General features: G+C 35.9%; 1 protein-coding gene across 3 annotated transcripts in view; it reads right to left on the minus strand.

The window, feature by feature from the left end:
• ARHGAP5 (Rho GTPase activating protein 5) overlaps positions 1–16338 on the minus strand; it is a 95594-nt gene that overhangs the window by 34547 nt on the left and 44709 nt on the right. For 2 of the 3 annotated variants that reach the window (XM_078151396.1, XM_021004273.2), the window contains exon 3: positions 1007–1154. In XM_078151396.1, the coding sequence (XP_078007522.1) occupies positions 1007–1154 (148 nt within the window). The remainder of the gene's footprint in view (positions 1–1006; positions 1155–16338) is intronic. The other variant, XM_078151397.1, reaches the window with a different exon arrangement.

Raw genomic sequence — 16338 nt, forward strand, 5'->3', positions numbered from 1 at the left:
TCTTTCTTTTTATCCTGAATAAATTATTTATTTCCATAATTCTGTTCAGGGGCCAGAGCTGATTACTGGCATACTAATCTGTTAGAAGCAATTTTGACTAATTTTGAAACAAGTTAATTTTCAAAACTACTTAGTCCAAGACACACAAAAACCAATAAAATAAACAAATAAAACACTCTAACATTCATAGCTGACTATTATTACAAGCTTTATATACACTTTTGGGGAAGAAACATGGCATTGTGAATTGAGAGCCTGCCTCAAATCACAAAGACTTGATTTTAAGTACTGCCTCTGACACATACTAGATGTGACTAACTTAACCTACCCCACGGAATCCTCTAGGGCTATAAGTTGCAGAGCAGTTCCTGATCTAAATTAGTAGAAGGAATTTTTCAAAGACAGTACCCTACATCAAAGAAATTACAGGTCCTGACGTCACAATAATAATGCCTTCTCCATCCTCACCAAAATATTAGCTTTAAAAAGTCTATTGGATAAATGGTTAAGAGCTTTATATACTTCCCTAACAGTACAACTAAAATCACAGCAATCCAAATTAAAATCACAGCAATCCTGGAAATGTAAATATATAAAATGCTACAAACAGGTTAGAAGCTTCTCATACTTCTCTTAAAAAGAACTATAAAAAGAAAATGAATTTAAGGAAAATGTACTTATATCAAGAAGTGTAAAAGTCATCAGAAAGTGATATAAAAATTCATTACTTGCTTCTGTGAACACTTCTAGCATTCCATTCAAAAGATAAAATACTCTTGATTAAGCAAACAGCAGCATAATCTAAGACTCTGGAAACTATTTTTAGTTAATTTTTACAAATATTTTAGGGATTAAATTCTAATAGTGAAAAGTATATACTACTTTCAAAATGTAAGCTTTTACACACAAAGAAAGTTGGATTATGAAGGCACTCGTTTAATTTCAGCAAAGAAACAGTAGTAAAAAAAAAAATCAAATTATTTTCACAGTGACATTTCTAACCTACCTGTATCTTCAATAAAGTTCACACATTTTTCAACGAACAGTGGTATAGGCTTCTCAGGTGAAACCAGATCCTGTAGGGGCATCCCAAAGTAATTACTTTCCCAATTCCTACGGGTTGGCGGATTGAAAGTCTTAGTTTTCTTTTTCTGCTACAATAAAACATATTAAAGTTACAATTCTATTAAAATCAGGCCATTCAAAAATAATGCTATTAGTGTTAAGCAATAATTTTTTTTGATCAAACAAGAAATAAAACAATCTAGCTACATGACTATATGACATCAATAAATGGATTTTTTTTTAATGTTCATGGCACCCTTATATTTGTAAGGTGCTTTGAAATGAAAGTTGCACCTCATACCCAGAAAGAATTGGTGATATACATTCCTATTCTATTTTTACATAAAAATAGAGTCAAAGGAGCTTAAAATACATTGCTGAGAACAGCAATCCCTATTGATATTAAGTCACACGACTACATGCACAAGATGCTTTTAAAGTTAGGGTAAATATTCATCAAAAAGGAAAACACCACATAAAGTCAGGGCACCTAAAAGCTGAGCTTCAACATGCATCTACATTGATACTTCAACATACTCAGGGGAAGAGTCACTTCTAAGATTCATGATTAGGACTAAAACTATGTAATACAGTATGACTTAAAATAATTTGTTTTGAGAAACTGGGGCATTTCTATTAAAATCAACATCCTCTCAAGGTAAAGAGGAACAAAAGACCATTTCTATTGATAAATATTAAGAAGTTACATATTTTTCCCTTAGAGATTCATGGGAATACAGCTTAAATCTCTCCATTAGTCAAATATTACATACAGAGTTGTGAATAATCTAAATCGAAAACTGTTACAGAAGCCGAGCTAGCACATGAAGTTCTAATACACTATTCCCCTACATTAGATAATAAAAGTGCAATGGTAGATGTGGGCATGGTGTTGGCAGTCACAATAAAATGCAATTTTGTTCTATGTTACTCCATGGTACCAGATATTTTATAATTGAAGAAAGCAAAGGCACAAACATCTAGTTATGGACATGAAGTGTTTAGAGTAATTACAGCATGATACAAAACTGCTTTGTGCAGTGGAGAGTACACCAGGCCTGGAGTTAGGAAGAAGAGAGATCAAATCCAGCTCGAGACACAAGTTATATGACCTGGGCAAGTCACATAACTCATTTGCCTCAGTTTCCTCATCTGTAAAATGAGCTGGAGAAGGGAATGACAAACCACCCCAATAGCTTTGCCAAGAAAACCCCAAATGGGGTTATGGAGAGTCAGACACAACTGGCACAACTGAGCAACAACAACAAAATTACTGCATGGTCACTAAATTTGAGTGCTCTTAAATATGATTACCTTTGAGGAAAGATTATGGAATAAGCATATGTTTTTCTCCAGTGCTTAAAAAGAATTTAATGGGAGCTTAGTTCATCAGATAAAATTCTGTAAGCACTTTTGTGTCATTCAGTTGTTTCAGTTCTATCCGACTCTCCATGACTCCATGGCACAAGTTTCTGAAGTGGCTTGCCATTTCCTTCTCCAACTCACTTTACAGATGAGGAAACTGAGGCAAACAGAATTAAGTGACTTGCCCAGGGTCACAAAGCTAGTAAATGTCTCAGGTCTGATTTGAACTCAGGAAGACGAGTCTTCTAGTACTCCATCCACTGTACCACTTAGTTGCCTTGTATACAATAACAGACTTCATTAATATTTACATTTAAGGGTTTTTTTTTAAATTTTAAACTTATATATATAAAAAAAAGAGATACTGGATATAAGATGATTTTACATGAAACCATGAATCTCCATTTAACAACACTGCATATTTCTAAAAAAAAAAAAAGTAAACTAATTCCACACATTACTTTCAAAACTGTCTTGCTTCCTTCTGAACTTCTATTCTCTCCTGTGCATTTTTAAAAATATTTAATGTTTCAATGACCCTCTTTTTGGCAGGGCATCATAATTGCTAACTCTTGGGCAGGGGGGGGATTTCTTTTAACAAAGAATCCATCAAGTAAAATGAATCCACACAGTGGTGAGGTCCAAAAATATACATCTCTGCAAGTGTGTTCATCACTTCTGTCAGGAGGTGGTTAATATGCTTCATCAGCATCTGGTGGCAAAATGGATAGTGCTGAGCCTGAAGTCATGAAGATTTGAGTTCGAATATGGTCTAAGACACTAGCTGTGTGGCCTTGGGCAAGTCACTTAACCCCTGTGTACCTCAGTTTCCTCAACTGTAAAACAGAAATAAAAATAGCCCCTACCTCCCAGGGTTGTTGCAAGGATCAAATGAGATTAATATTTCTAAAAATGTTCTATCCACATTCAAAGAAAGAACTACGGAGTTTGAATACGGATTGAAGCATACTATTTGCAATTTTTTTTCTGTTTCGTTTTGTTTTCTCTTTCTTGTGGTTCCTTCTATTGGTTCTAATTCATCCTTACAACATCAGTAATATGAAAATATGTTTAATAGGAATGTATATGTATAGCCTACATCAGATTGCGCGTCATCTCAGGGAGGGTGGGGGAGAAAAACATAAAGCTCAAAAGCTTATGGAAGTGATTGTTGATAAGTTAAAATAAATTGATAAAAAAATGCTTAAAGTCTCTGGCACATAGCAGATGCTATATAAATAAATGTTTATTCCCTTTCCTTCCATCAAAGGTCCTCTCAAGTCATGGTTGGTCACTGCATGTTTTCTCATTAACAGAACCCAATGCCTACAATGTAGTACCTCTACATTTTCATTTTGAAGAATTCCTTACATCTTTACAAGATGAGGTCAAGAACCACATTCTAAAGGAAATCTTTCCTGATCACAACTGTAAGTGACCTGCCTCTCTAACAATTTAGCTACTTTTTAATTATTCTGCATATACTTACAGGTACATGCTACCTCATTCAACAGAATAAAAGTTCTTTCTGAGCAAGTTTCATTTTTGTCTCTATTCCCACACATATGAGGCATTTAATTTAAAAAAAAAAAGCTTGATTGAGAGCTTTTTCTCCACAATGTCACCAGCCCACAACTTTCATTTATTTTAATTATTTTTGCCAATATGAGAAAAAGGAGAGAAAAAGAGCTAAGTGGAGAGGGCCCAGGGCAGATCCCTGGGATATTATTCACAGGTGGTAGGAAATTGATGATTCTACAAAGGAGATTTTAGAAGGTTTGACAAGCAAGAGAACCATGAAAATCCTGTGAGGTATGGTGCAGGAAGGGATGGTCAACAGTTTCAGTACAAAAGTGGTCAAAGACAAAAACTTAGAAAAGGTAACTAGACTTAGGAATAAGAAAGCCGTTTCAGCCAAATGGTAGGAACAAAGACAGACTGCAAGGAGGTAAGAAGAAATGGTGAAAATTATGGGAAGAAACAGATACACAACAACAGCCTGCAAGTCATGAGACAAAAAAAAAATTTAGGTATGGTAGGAAAAACCTGAACATGTTTGAAAGCAAAAGGGAAGGAGAGCTAAGGAATAAGATGTTTAAAATTAGGAGAATGGATGATCGAAAGGACAATCTTTTAGGAGTATCTAAGATAAAAGTAGATAGAAGGGTTGGCATTGACAAAAGCCATCTCATCCTCCAAGACTGGAGTAAAAGAGGGAAGAACGGAGGAGGATGCTGAGGTGAAGTGAGGAGACGGAGCTCATGATGGACAGCCTTAATATTTTCTTGAAGTGAAGTATTAGATGAGAACCTGTGCTAGAAAAGAAGATTTGGAAAAGCTGCTTTAGGGAACATGCTAGAACCATCAGAATGCCTCAAAGAGCTTTTGTTTATGCAGATTATGGCTATCAATATTCATCATATGAGAAATAGTTTGACCTCATACACCCTCAGGCTAAACCTGGAACCACACTTTAAAAACCGCTTTGCAAGAAGAAAATTGATTAGAGAAGTCGTTAAGGACCAGAATGCAGCAGTACAGATCCAGGTGAGATTAAATAACACTAACTTGTAGAAAACTCAATATAACTGTACAACTTCCTCCAAATGGCACTGAGCACATCATGAGAAGAGAGATGACAGGGGTAACCAAAGACTGAAATTTAAAATGGCAGAAACAAAACACTGTGGACAAGGGATTCAAAGGTTATAGACAGTGTACAATTGAACTGGTTAACTAAAAGAGTGAAGTTTTGAAGGGAGGAAACTAAGCAAGAAATGGTAAAGTAATGAAAGGTTGCAATGAGAGGAAGAGTAGGAGTGAGTCACAGGAAGCTGTCAAAGAACAGGAGTTATGGTTTGAGGAGGTGAAATATTGTGGGTAATGACAAAATCAAGGGTATTACCATTCCTATGAGAGCCTACGGAAGAGTGAAGGAACATACCTCAAAGTACTGAGTAGTCTTTCCATGAGGCAACTTCTTCCAAACATTTCTCGGGAAATTAATTTTTTTCTTACCCCCCCCAAAAAAACAATTAAGAAATCAGGGAAATGTGTAATGATTCTCCTATGAAAATTAAATCAACACTGGGGATGTTACTTATTCAAATCCACTAAGGCCAATTAGAAACCAAGTGCAGGAAACACTGACACCCAGAGCTGCTGGTTAAAGTCAACATTTCTGTAAACTGGGACAGGAGCATGCAGGAGCAACACTCACAATCTAATGAGTCAGTCTTGCTAATAAATGTCATGTGTGTGTATATACACAAATATATCACAGACATAATTTTGTGTGCATGTGCATTTGGCCCTGTTTGCTGATAATGTCGCTCTTGCAAATATGAATGGTGCTTCAAAAAATAAGGTTTGGTAAGCAAAATCAGTCCTTATATTGGCAATTTCAATGTATGACTCTGTGTAGTGCTGTTAACCTTACCAGGAAATCTGAACGTTATATGGATTATAGCTATCAAATACTATTCAATACAAACCTAAAGTCTGTTGGCATTTTCCAGTGTTTGAATATTCACTATAGGCTACTGTTTGTTGTATATTTTACTAAACTTAATATTTCTTATTTTATTAAATGAATTTTTAGATGTTCGTAAATGAGTAAAGATGATTAAGAAATATTTTAAAGAAAGATGAAGGAAAATGAATCAGTTTGTTGCAAGATAAGTTTCAAATCATCACAAAATATTGATTTGTAACATAAACCACGCACTTATAAACACACATACACACAGACACTTTGAAAAAAGAAAACCTCTAAAGCTTTTAGTATAAATCTATCACAGAAAAATGCTTCACTGTTTACTAGGCCATTCATTAATATTTAAAAATATAAATAAAATGTTACGAAAAATATAACATAACTGATGACTCAGGAATTACTGAGGATTCCTAGGAATTACAATTTATTGTTCTTAGATGCCCAAGAGTAATGTATGCTGGGAATCTGGAAAAACTAGAATTGAGGAGGTTCATTAACTAGGAAGAAAATTTGAGTAGATCCTAATACATAAGTTTAAATGCTCAAATGAGGACAGTGATTGGTGTGAGCAATGTGAGCTAGATTTACAGGAGCTTCTACTGCCTTCCCTCTTTTAATTATTTCCTATTTATTTTGTATATAGCTTATATGTACATATACTTTTGCCAGTTGTCTTCCCCATTAGATTACGCATTTCTTGAGGGTAGGGATTGTCTTTTGCCTCTTTTTATATCTCAAACTTGTAGTAGCTCACACACAGACACTTAATAAACATTTATTGACTCAATTAGGTACTAAACTCCTTGAGAAGGAGGTATAATGACCTGGGGGCATATAAATAACAGCCACAAAGGTCTGGATATGATTATTCAGTTGGACAGAGTGAACTACAAAGGAGAGGTTGTAGAATGAAATGATAGGGGAAGGGCCTGGAAGCAGCAATAAAGCATACCTACTTCTTGCTCCCAATCCATCCCATGTGTACATAAGAAAAGGTATATCCAGTACTGGAAAGACAGAAACATTATAGCTTTAAGGGAGAGCCAGGTTTCTGTGATTACAAAGAGACAGAAAGAGCATGAGGAGGTTGAGTATGCAAGGCAGTTTGCTAAAGAGAGAATAAGTATCCCAGAACTGAACAGAAGCTCAGGAAAGAAAGGTCTAACATGATTAGTATGAAGAAGCAGGGGGTGATGAACCAGTTAGAGTCTGGTCTAGGCAGCCTATAGACTCACAGAGCACTAAACTGTGTATCTTTTTTGGTAGCAATGACAAAGTTGATTCGATTACAATCTCCTGAGAAAAAAAATAGAAACACACAGGAGGGAGGATGTACTGACAGTGGACGGGTATATGGCAAGAAACCTGTGCCAGCTAGGCCTGTGCCCTGGCAGGATAGTCAGACGAGATGAAGCTCTTTTTGGAACTGAAGAACTGAAGGGAGGTCTGCCTATTCATCTTTTATTCAACAACCTAGGGAACTTTTGCCCCAAGGAAAGACCCAAAGCCAGGTTTTCTAAGCAAATGACCTAGATTCAAATCCTAGTTCATCTCTTCATTCTCTCCAACTCTCCCCCACTCTTTCCATCTCTATTTCCCATCGTCCCTCACCTGAACGGAATGAAAAAGTAGACAAAAACATTTTTTCTTTGTCAAAATTTTTTTTCCTTTAAACATATGCAGTATTCAGCAGGGAATAAGTTCCCTAGTCTAATGATAAGAAAAAGGGAACCAAGGAAATATAACTTATTTAAAGGTTATGCATTTTTTAGATCCTTTCCAAGATGGAGAGAATGGAAGCAGAGAATTAAATGAGGAAGTCACCATATTTATATAGGTATACCTGGCAGAACATTGCCCCAAATGTCGTAACTTCATTTTGAAATGGCAACCAAACAATCATAATGTCCAGCTGAGTGTTGCTATTTAATAACCAACATTCCAAGGGAAAAAACGTACACAAGCCATTGCAAGTAAAATCTGCATTATTAAGATTTTCTCTATCACTTTCTTAAGTCTAGACAATCAACAAAATAAATCAAACCCTCATTTGTAGCAGATTTCCAAAGTGTGAACAATTGTTCACACAAAAAATTTAACAACTGAGCAGAAGTAGGCCCAGCACACCCATGAATTAATTGTCCTTAATGATGACGTTTAAATCAATGCTTCCTTCATTTGTGCTGAGGCTGAAAATCCAAACAGTGCTCAACTCATGAACAAGCTTGTGATCCCACACTTGGTTGTTTGCAATTCAGAATCCATTTCCTCTTAGAAACATAAATGGTTCTGGGGCTTCAAGGGTAACCCATGTGACCTACTAGACTACAATGCAGTTAAAACACTATACATTAGGAATTTATAAAACATCAATATCATGACACATCCAGTGCTTAGCATATAATGGGCCTTAAAAGTTAGTTGACTATATAATTTTTACAACAAAGCATTAAAGACGTGAAAAAAAAGGTAAATTTAAATTTAAAAATAGGTTGAAAATTTTTATCTTGAATGCTGATGCTAAAGAAAAGGGTTTAATTAAGAGTAAGAGGATAATTTCTCTGGAAATTCTAAAGAAGATTACAGAACACTTTCAAGATACTTAGAGTTATGCTGTATAACTTTTACATTTATCCTACAATGCTTCTCTGTGATACGGAAGTGACTGATGGTGGGCTTTCAAAATGTCATGTCAGCAGAATAAAGATGTCCCAAGTCCTCCTACCACATGGAAAAAGTCCAGTGGTACACTGCTTGTCCATCATCCAAAGGCCAGCCCAACTTAATTTCTGAAGGATCATCACTACGTTGATCAGAGTGATAGTCTGTTCCTAAATATGAATATTAAACACACGGAAAAGAACTCTGATACTATTAAGTGCAAAAGTTCAGGATCAAATAAATTAAACAAGTCTACTGAAAAAGCTACTAACCTGCTAGTTCTTCCCAAATGAAAATTTGTAAATTCACAAACTTAGTGTACTCAAAATTTGAGGCAGAATATGGAATAGAACATCTTGAAAATCATATCAAAAAATCAAGGCAAAATGAATTTCAGGAATTAGTTTTAGTTCACAGAATTGTTCTTTAAATAGTAATAGTTACAGAATTTTAACTGAATCTAATCAAATTTCCTAATTTTACTATTTTAAACAGCAATATATTAAATAGAATATGAAACCTTACACTAGTTTTTCTACTTACAGCAGACCTAGTAAAACTGCTTAATAATCATTCTTAAATCTAAAAACTTTCCAATAAGTTTAGGACCAAAAATTAAGTAGCAAGAGTGGCACTGCCTAAGCAAATAGCAGTCAATGCTAGTAACTAAAGCATAACTTTCACTTTAATATAGAAAGCTATGTTCTATAAATTGAATGTACACAATAAACATACTTAAACCTCATTCCCTCCCCTCCCAAATATCTTAAGAGCTACTCTTACTGCCAGAAAAGATGAGAGGAATAAATGAAACAGATTCATGTAACTAAAAAAAAATCCAAGGGCAGCTAGGTGGCACAGTGGATAGAGCTCCAGCCTTGAGTCAGGAGGATGTTAGTTCAAATTCAGCCTCAGACACTTGACACTTACTAGCTGTGTGACCCTGAGCAAGACACTTAACCCTGATTTCCTCACCGAAAAGCCAAAAAAAAAATCCAGCTTATTCTCAAAGTTTAATTGCTTTTTTCAAAACTTTAATGATTCACAACTATATCAGTGAGCATTTCTTCAAACAATACAGGTCATAAAGACCTCTAAAAGGGAGGGAATAACTAACTGATCTCCATAACTATGAAATAGGTTCTACTATTACCCCCATTTTAGAATTGAGGAAACGATAAGGGGGTATGTGTGTATGTGTGTGTATGCCCAATGTCACACTGCTAGTTAAGTGGCACATCAGCTAGCTTTGAATTTAGCTCTTTCTGACATCGGGCCCAGTACTCACATAGTAGACAGACACCATGAGTTCTACTGTGCCTGTACCAACTCTCTCCCCTCCCTCTTTTCTCTCACTTTCATTTCTACGCTGAAGATTCTCAAATCTACAAAACCAACCCTCACTTCTCTCCTGTACTCCCAGTATCCCACCAACATTCTACTAAATACATGCCCAAAATGGAACTTATTTTTTCCCTACCAAACCCACACCACTTTCCTCAATTCTTTAATTCAGATGAGGACATTCACCTTTCAAATCACTCAGATTCAAGAGTTATACTAAATATTTCCCTCTTCCTTAACCCCTGTATCTATCAGTTGCCAATTTTAGCCACTTCTACCTTCACACCATCTCTCACATCCATCCCCTTTATCTCTACTCTTATGGCTAGTGCTCAAGTCCAGGCTTTTATCACCTTTTGCCTGGACTATAGCAACAGGCCCAGAACAGCACTCTGCTTCCAGGCCCTCCTTCCCAATCCCTCCTCTAATGCTGCCAAAATGATATTCAAAGGTCTAGTAATGTGACTTCACTGTTCAAAAAGTTCAGTGGCTTTCTATTGCCTCTTGAACATACATACTCCTCTGTTTGACATTTAAAACTCTTCACAATATAGCTCTAACCTGTCTTTCCAAATGGCAACCTTTGCCCCATACATTCTTTGTTCCAGTCAAATTGACCTTACTTTGTTTTCATATACGGCATTCAATCTCTCTTCTCCATGCCTTTCCACAGTCCCTCAGTATGTCCCCTGCCCCATGAGCTTCTATGGATACATCCCAGTTTTTCAATGTCTTTGCCAGGTGTGGCACACAGAACACTATAGATGTGGTGTGACCAAGACAGAGTACAGATCAACCAGTACCATTCAAATTTTATATTACCCTCACTTTCGAAAACATCTTCTCCACCCCCCCACTCCCATTAACAAGAGGCTAACATACAATATGTAATGTTCTATAATCCCTTACCTCTACCAATAAGGAAAGTAAGTGCATTCTCTTCTTTGGGGGTCAATCCTGGTCATTATAATGTTGAAGAAAAAATATTAATAATAATATTGTATTCTAAAATTTAAGTTTAAGTGCGCCAGAAACAATTTTATTGAATTTAACAACATCCTATATCCAAGTCAGAGAGATGTCCAAACTGACAATCTCCCAGCCCCACCCTATCTCCTAAGAATATCATCCAATTTTTTTTTATTCATTTAAATTCTACCCAGATTTTAAGGCTCACTTCAATTCCTATCTTCTCCATGAAGCCTTCTTGGACAAACTCAGCTCATTAATCCAAAATTCATCCAAAACTACTAGAAATTTTCCTATTTTCCAAATTTTCCTATTGCTATAGAAGATATCAACATCCTCCCAGTCACCCAGGTTCACAACTTTTTTAAAAGTTATCCTCAATGTCTATCACTCACTTCTACATTGGATTACAATAAATAAATAATCAGTTGGCAAATTTTGTCACTCTACTACTATTACATCTGTTTTCATTTGTTCACTTCTCTGTATTCACACTACTGCAATAGCCGCCTGATTAGTTCCTCTGCAACAAGACTTTTCTCACTCCAATCCATCCTCCACATAGTTGAAAAAGTGATTTTCTTAAAGTGTAGTTATGATGTAACTCTTCTACTCATACATTACTGCCTTCCTATTTTTTCTGATATCAAATATAAAATCCTCCACTTAGCATCTGAAGTTCTTCCCCAACCTGGTCCTACCCCACACCTTTCCAGCCTTTTACATCACACTCCTTCCCTCCATTCTATGGTCCTGCTAAACTGACCTTCTTCCAGTTCTCCGAAAATGCTTTTTGGTTGATTATTGAAAGGAATTTCCAAGGTAACAAAAGAGGGATTAAGTTGTTTGGTTTCAACATCTATAAACATAAATGAGATAAGCCATTGGAAGATTAAGATGCATATTTGAAAATATCATATATATATATATATATATATATATATATAAAAGATATTAAATATAATGCAAAAACATTTATAAAGGTCTAGATTCAAGCCCTGGAAAACTTCAATTTACAAGTTATATCAAAACAAAAACCATCCACAAAACAAATTCCAAAAGATTATGTATATGAACATTTTTTCCCACACAAAGGTTTACAGTCATTATCTCTTGGCAAAGTAACTGAACTCAAGAGATTATGAACTTTTCTTTACAAAAAGTGTACACCCCATGTTTGCTGACCTTTCCTAAATGACAAATGGCTATCAGCAGTATTGCTCACATAAGATGTTTTCCAACAATAAATACATTTAATCTATACCTTCAAGGAAAAGACAACTTAATTTTTTTAAGCTATCTTATGTTTTGATATCATCTTTACTTCACAATGTATGTACTTTATGCCAGACACTATTCTTTCATCAATACAATCTAATATTACATTAACTTTTTGGATACCATACCACACTGGGGATTCACAATAAACTTGTAGTCCACTCATACCCCTAGGCCTTTCTTTAAAGAACTGTTTTCTAGCAATATATTCACCTATACAATTGATTTTTTTTTAAACCAGGTACGGGCTTTCTCACTTTTAGATTTCATCTTATTAGCTTAAGCTCACTATTCTGGCCTAGTAAAATATTTAAATCCAAATTTATAAATAAGCTTAGCCTCCAAGATTTTAGAGATACGAAAATTTGAAAAGCATGTTTTCTACAGCTTTAACCAAGTCACTTATAAAATTAACAACAGTAACAATGACAGCTATTATGTATATACCATTTTAATGTTTTCAAAGCACTTTACATACATTATATCATTTGATCCTTACAATCATCAGGTGAGAGGTGCTATTAATGGCAGAGAATCAGGTTAAGTTACCCACAGTATTGAGTTTCTACCACACAGTTCAAAATTAGGTCTTTCTAATTCAAAGTTCAGCATGCTTTCCACCACTCAACAAAACAGGAACAAAATGCCCTGGAGCACTCCACTAATGAACTTCCTCAACTCGGTTCTAGATTATCAAATCAATCAACAGGCATTTATTTACTAATTACCAAGTACTGGGTGAGGTCCTTAAGGACACAAACACAAAAGCAAAATAGGCTGTGTCCTCAAGGAGTTTACATTCTAATGGGAGAGAAAACTTGTACCAAAGATAGGCATATGCAAAACACATATAAAACAGAAACAGAACCTGGGGAAGGAGACACTAGTAGGTGATAGGACCAGAAAGGTCTCTCAGAAGGTAACTCTTGAGGAAACTGGGGATTCTAAAAAGTGGAGGTAGGAAGGTATAGGAGACAGCTAGTATAAAAAGGATAGACACAGGAAATGAAGTGTCACGTGTGAGGAATTTGGTCTAGTGTGTCTAGACCAAAGGGTACAGAGAGCAAACGAATGTATAATTAGGACAGAAACTTAAGTTACAGTCAAATTGTGAAGGGCTTTAATTACTGAAGGATTAGATAACTAGACTTGCATTTTAGGAAAATCATTTCAGCTCCTATGTGAAATATGGATTAGAGTGAGGAAGAAAATGGAGAGAGATCAATTAGGAGATTACTGCAACAGTCTAGATGAGAGGTGATGAAATCTACATAGTAGGACAGTGACTATATGAGTACAGGGAAAGGGGAGGAGGAGAAGAGAAAAATCATTTATAGTACCTACTATAAGCCAGGTATTGTGCTAAGTGCTTTTTACAAATATCTTTTTATCCTCACAACAACCCTATGAGGTAGGTGCTATTATTAACTCTATTTTACAATTAATGGAACAGGTAAACAGAGGTGAAATGACTTGCCCAGGGTCACACAGATGGTAAGTGTCCTGAGGTTGGATTTGAACTCATGTTTTCCTGACTCCAAGTCCAACTCTCTATCCACTGAGCCACCAGGTGTCTTTAGACAACAGATGCTGGGTGCTCAAGAAGGTAAAACAGATGAGGTTTGGCAACTGATTGAATACGTGGGATAAAGGAAAGTGAGTAGTAGAGTGTAACATCAAGGATTCAAATGTGAGAGATTGGAAAGATGGTGGAAATTCCAAGAGAAATAGGAAAATTTAGAGGAGAGGTAGTGAAACTTGAGAAGAAAAATAGTGAGTTCTGAAGCCCTGGGGTATGCCCACAATTAGGGATAGATATGACAAAGCTGATAATCTGGCAAAGGAGAATGAGGAGTGACCACACATGTAGGGGAAAAGAGGGCAGTATCACAAAAGTACAAAGAGGCTAAAGTATCTAGGAGGAGATAGTGCTAATAGCATCAAATGATACAGATTAGTTAGTAGAGAAGAAAAGAAATGAGGAAAGACCATTTTGCTTTTATCTTTATTAACAGATCCAAGCACAGTTCATAGCACAAAGCGAACCATAAAGTTTCAAAAGTTCAATGAGTCAATTATGGCCAATCCAAAAGGCTAATGTGAAGGCTAGTGCATTAAGAAAGGCACATCATCTAGGACTGAAAAAAAGTGACAATTCTGTTGTATTTGGAAACAGCTAGGTGAAATAGTAGTATGTAGAGCACTGGATGTGGGAATCAGGACCTCAATTCAAATGTAGTTTAGGCAATCACTGGGCTGGGTGACTCTGAACAAGCTGTTTTTTTTAATCTCTTTCAGCCCCTATTTTTCCACATCTATAAAATGGGGATAATAACTGCATATACCTCAAAGAGGTATTATAAGAATTAAATAAGGTAACACATAAAGTGGTTTAAAAATCTTAAAGGCACTGAGTGCTTTATGGACAACTCCTTTTCCTCCTCCTTTTGCTGCTGGACAGGTAACATCTAGAGTATTGTGTTCAATTCTGAGCTCTGTATTTTAGGAAGGATATTGATAAGCTATCAAAGGAAGGCATCCAGAGAACACAACCATGATGGTGAAGAGCCTTGATATAACACCATAGAAGGATCAGTTAAACAAACTAGGGATGTTTTGCCTGAAGCAGAGATTTGGGGGAATGGCAAAAGACATCTTCAAGTGTTCCATGGGTTGTTCTGTGTAAGAAGGATGAAATATGTCCTATTAGGTTCAGAAGACAAAACCAGGAATGGGTGGAAGCTGCAAGGAGGCAAATTTAGGCTTACTTAGATAGGTCAAGCCCTGTGTTACCTTTCCCCTTCACCAGGATCTCTCAACTAACAATGGTTTAGTAAGAACATAAGAAAGTCATTTGGTACCCTGGAACCGAAACTGTTTCGGCCAGAAGAGAAACTCATTCAAATTATCTTGAATAACTAAAACTAATTTTTTTTGCATTACTCTATTTTATGTGAGCTAGTCATTTTTCTAATCAGTTTGCAAGGTCACTGAGGACAAAAACAACATGCTATGTGTTTCTGCAAGACATTCAAATACTTGACTGATAGCACTTCTTCTATCTTCAATGAATTAGAAGGCAAAAGCATAAAGAAGTGAAACGGCTAAATGGTGAAGGGTGGCAGTAATGAATGTGGGCAGAGATAAGTATAAGAACATATATTTAGAGATGGAAGGGACTCAAAAGCTTTAGATCTGAAGCCCTCATTTTGAAAATGAGAAAACAAAAGACTAAGGACTAAGTGACTTGCCTAAAGTCACAGAGAAGTGGATGGTGGCTGGAATTTGACTCTAGGTCTTGTGTCTCTAATTAGATCCAGCACTTTTCTAGAAATCTATTTACTTAGGATTTCTTAACTTCAGAAGCAGTATTACAAACTTCGTAATTATAATCCCAAACTTATCAGGCCATTCAGGAAAACAAATTCTAAAAATGCATGTCATATACTTATTCTTGTAGAAGATTCTTGCTGTTCTTCTAGGTCATATCCCCACTGCAGTATATTCTAATGATGATGTGTATGAGTGGCAGTATAAAAGATATTAAACTAATGTAAAGTAGTGACAGCATTTATATAGTGCATCAAGGTTTGCAAAGTGTTATCTCATTCTATCCCACATAACTCTAATGAAGTGGGTGCTACTATTACCCCCACTTTGCAGATAAGGAAACTGAAGCTAAGAAAGGGTGACTGACTTGCCCAGGGTCATACAAGTAGTGTGTTAGAGAAGGATCCAAACTTCCTGACTCCAACTAAATACTCTCCATGGAGCCAGTCATATAGGAGGGTGACTGATAACAGGAGTGCCAAAGTGCTTTGCTGCTACCCAAAACTATCAAAAGACCTAGAGTAGCAGTTCTTAACCGAGGATCTTGGAACTTTAAAAAAGGTCTTTTGATAACGATTTTGATATAATTGGTTTCCCTTGTAATGCTACTTATTTTGTTACTTTTAAAAAACATTGTATGATAAGGGGTCCCCTACTAAAGAGGTTCATGACTCAAAAAAGGTTAAGAAGCCATTGTCTAGAGGAAGGCCTCTTGATGAACAGATGTTCTATGGAGTATCTTCATTAGTGTATTATAAAAGAATGGCACAGTATGAAAAGGCATGGTTGGGTTATGATCTGCAAAGCTCAGAGAAATATCAAAATATCAA

This window comes from Phascolarctos cinereus, unplaced genomic scaffold, assembly GCF_003287225.1.
Source record: "Phascolarctos cinereus isolate Bilbo 61053 unplaced genomic scaffold, phaCin_HiC Scaffold_3;HRSCAF=262, whole genome shotgun sequence".
Lineage (NCBI taxonomy): Eukaryota > Metazoa > Chordata > Mammalia > Diprotodontia > Phascolarctidae > Phascolarctos > Phascolarctos cinereus.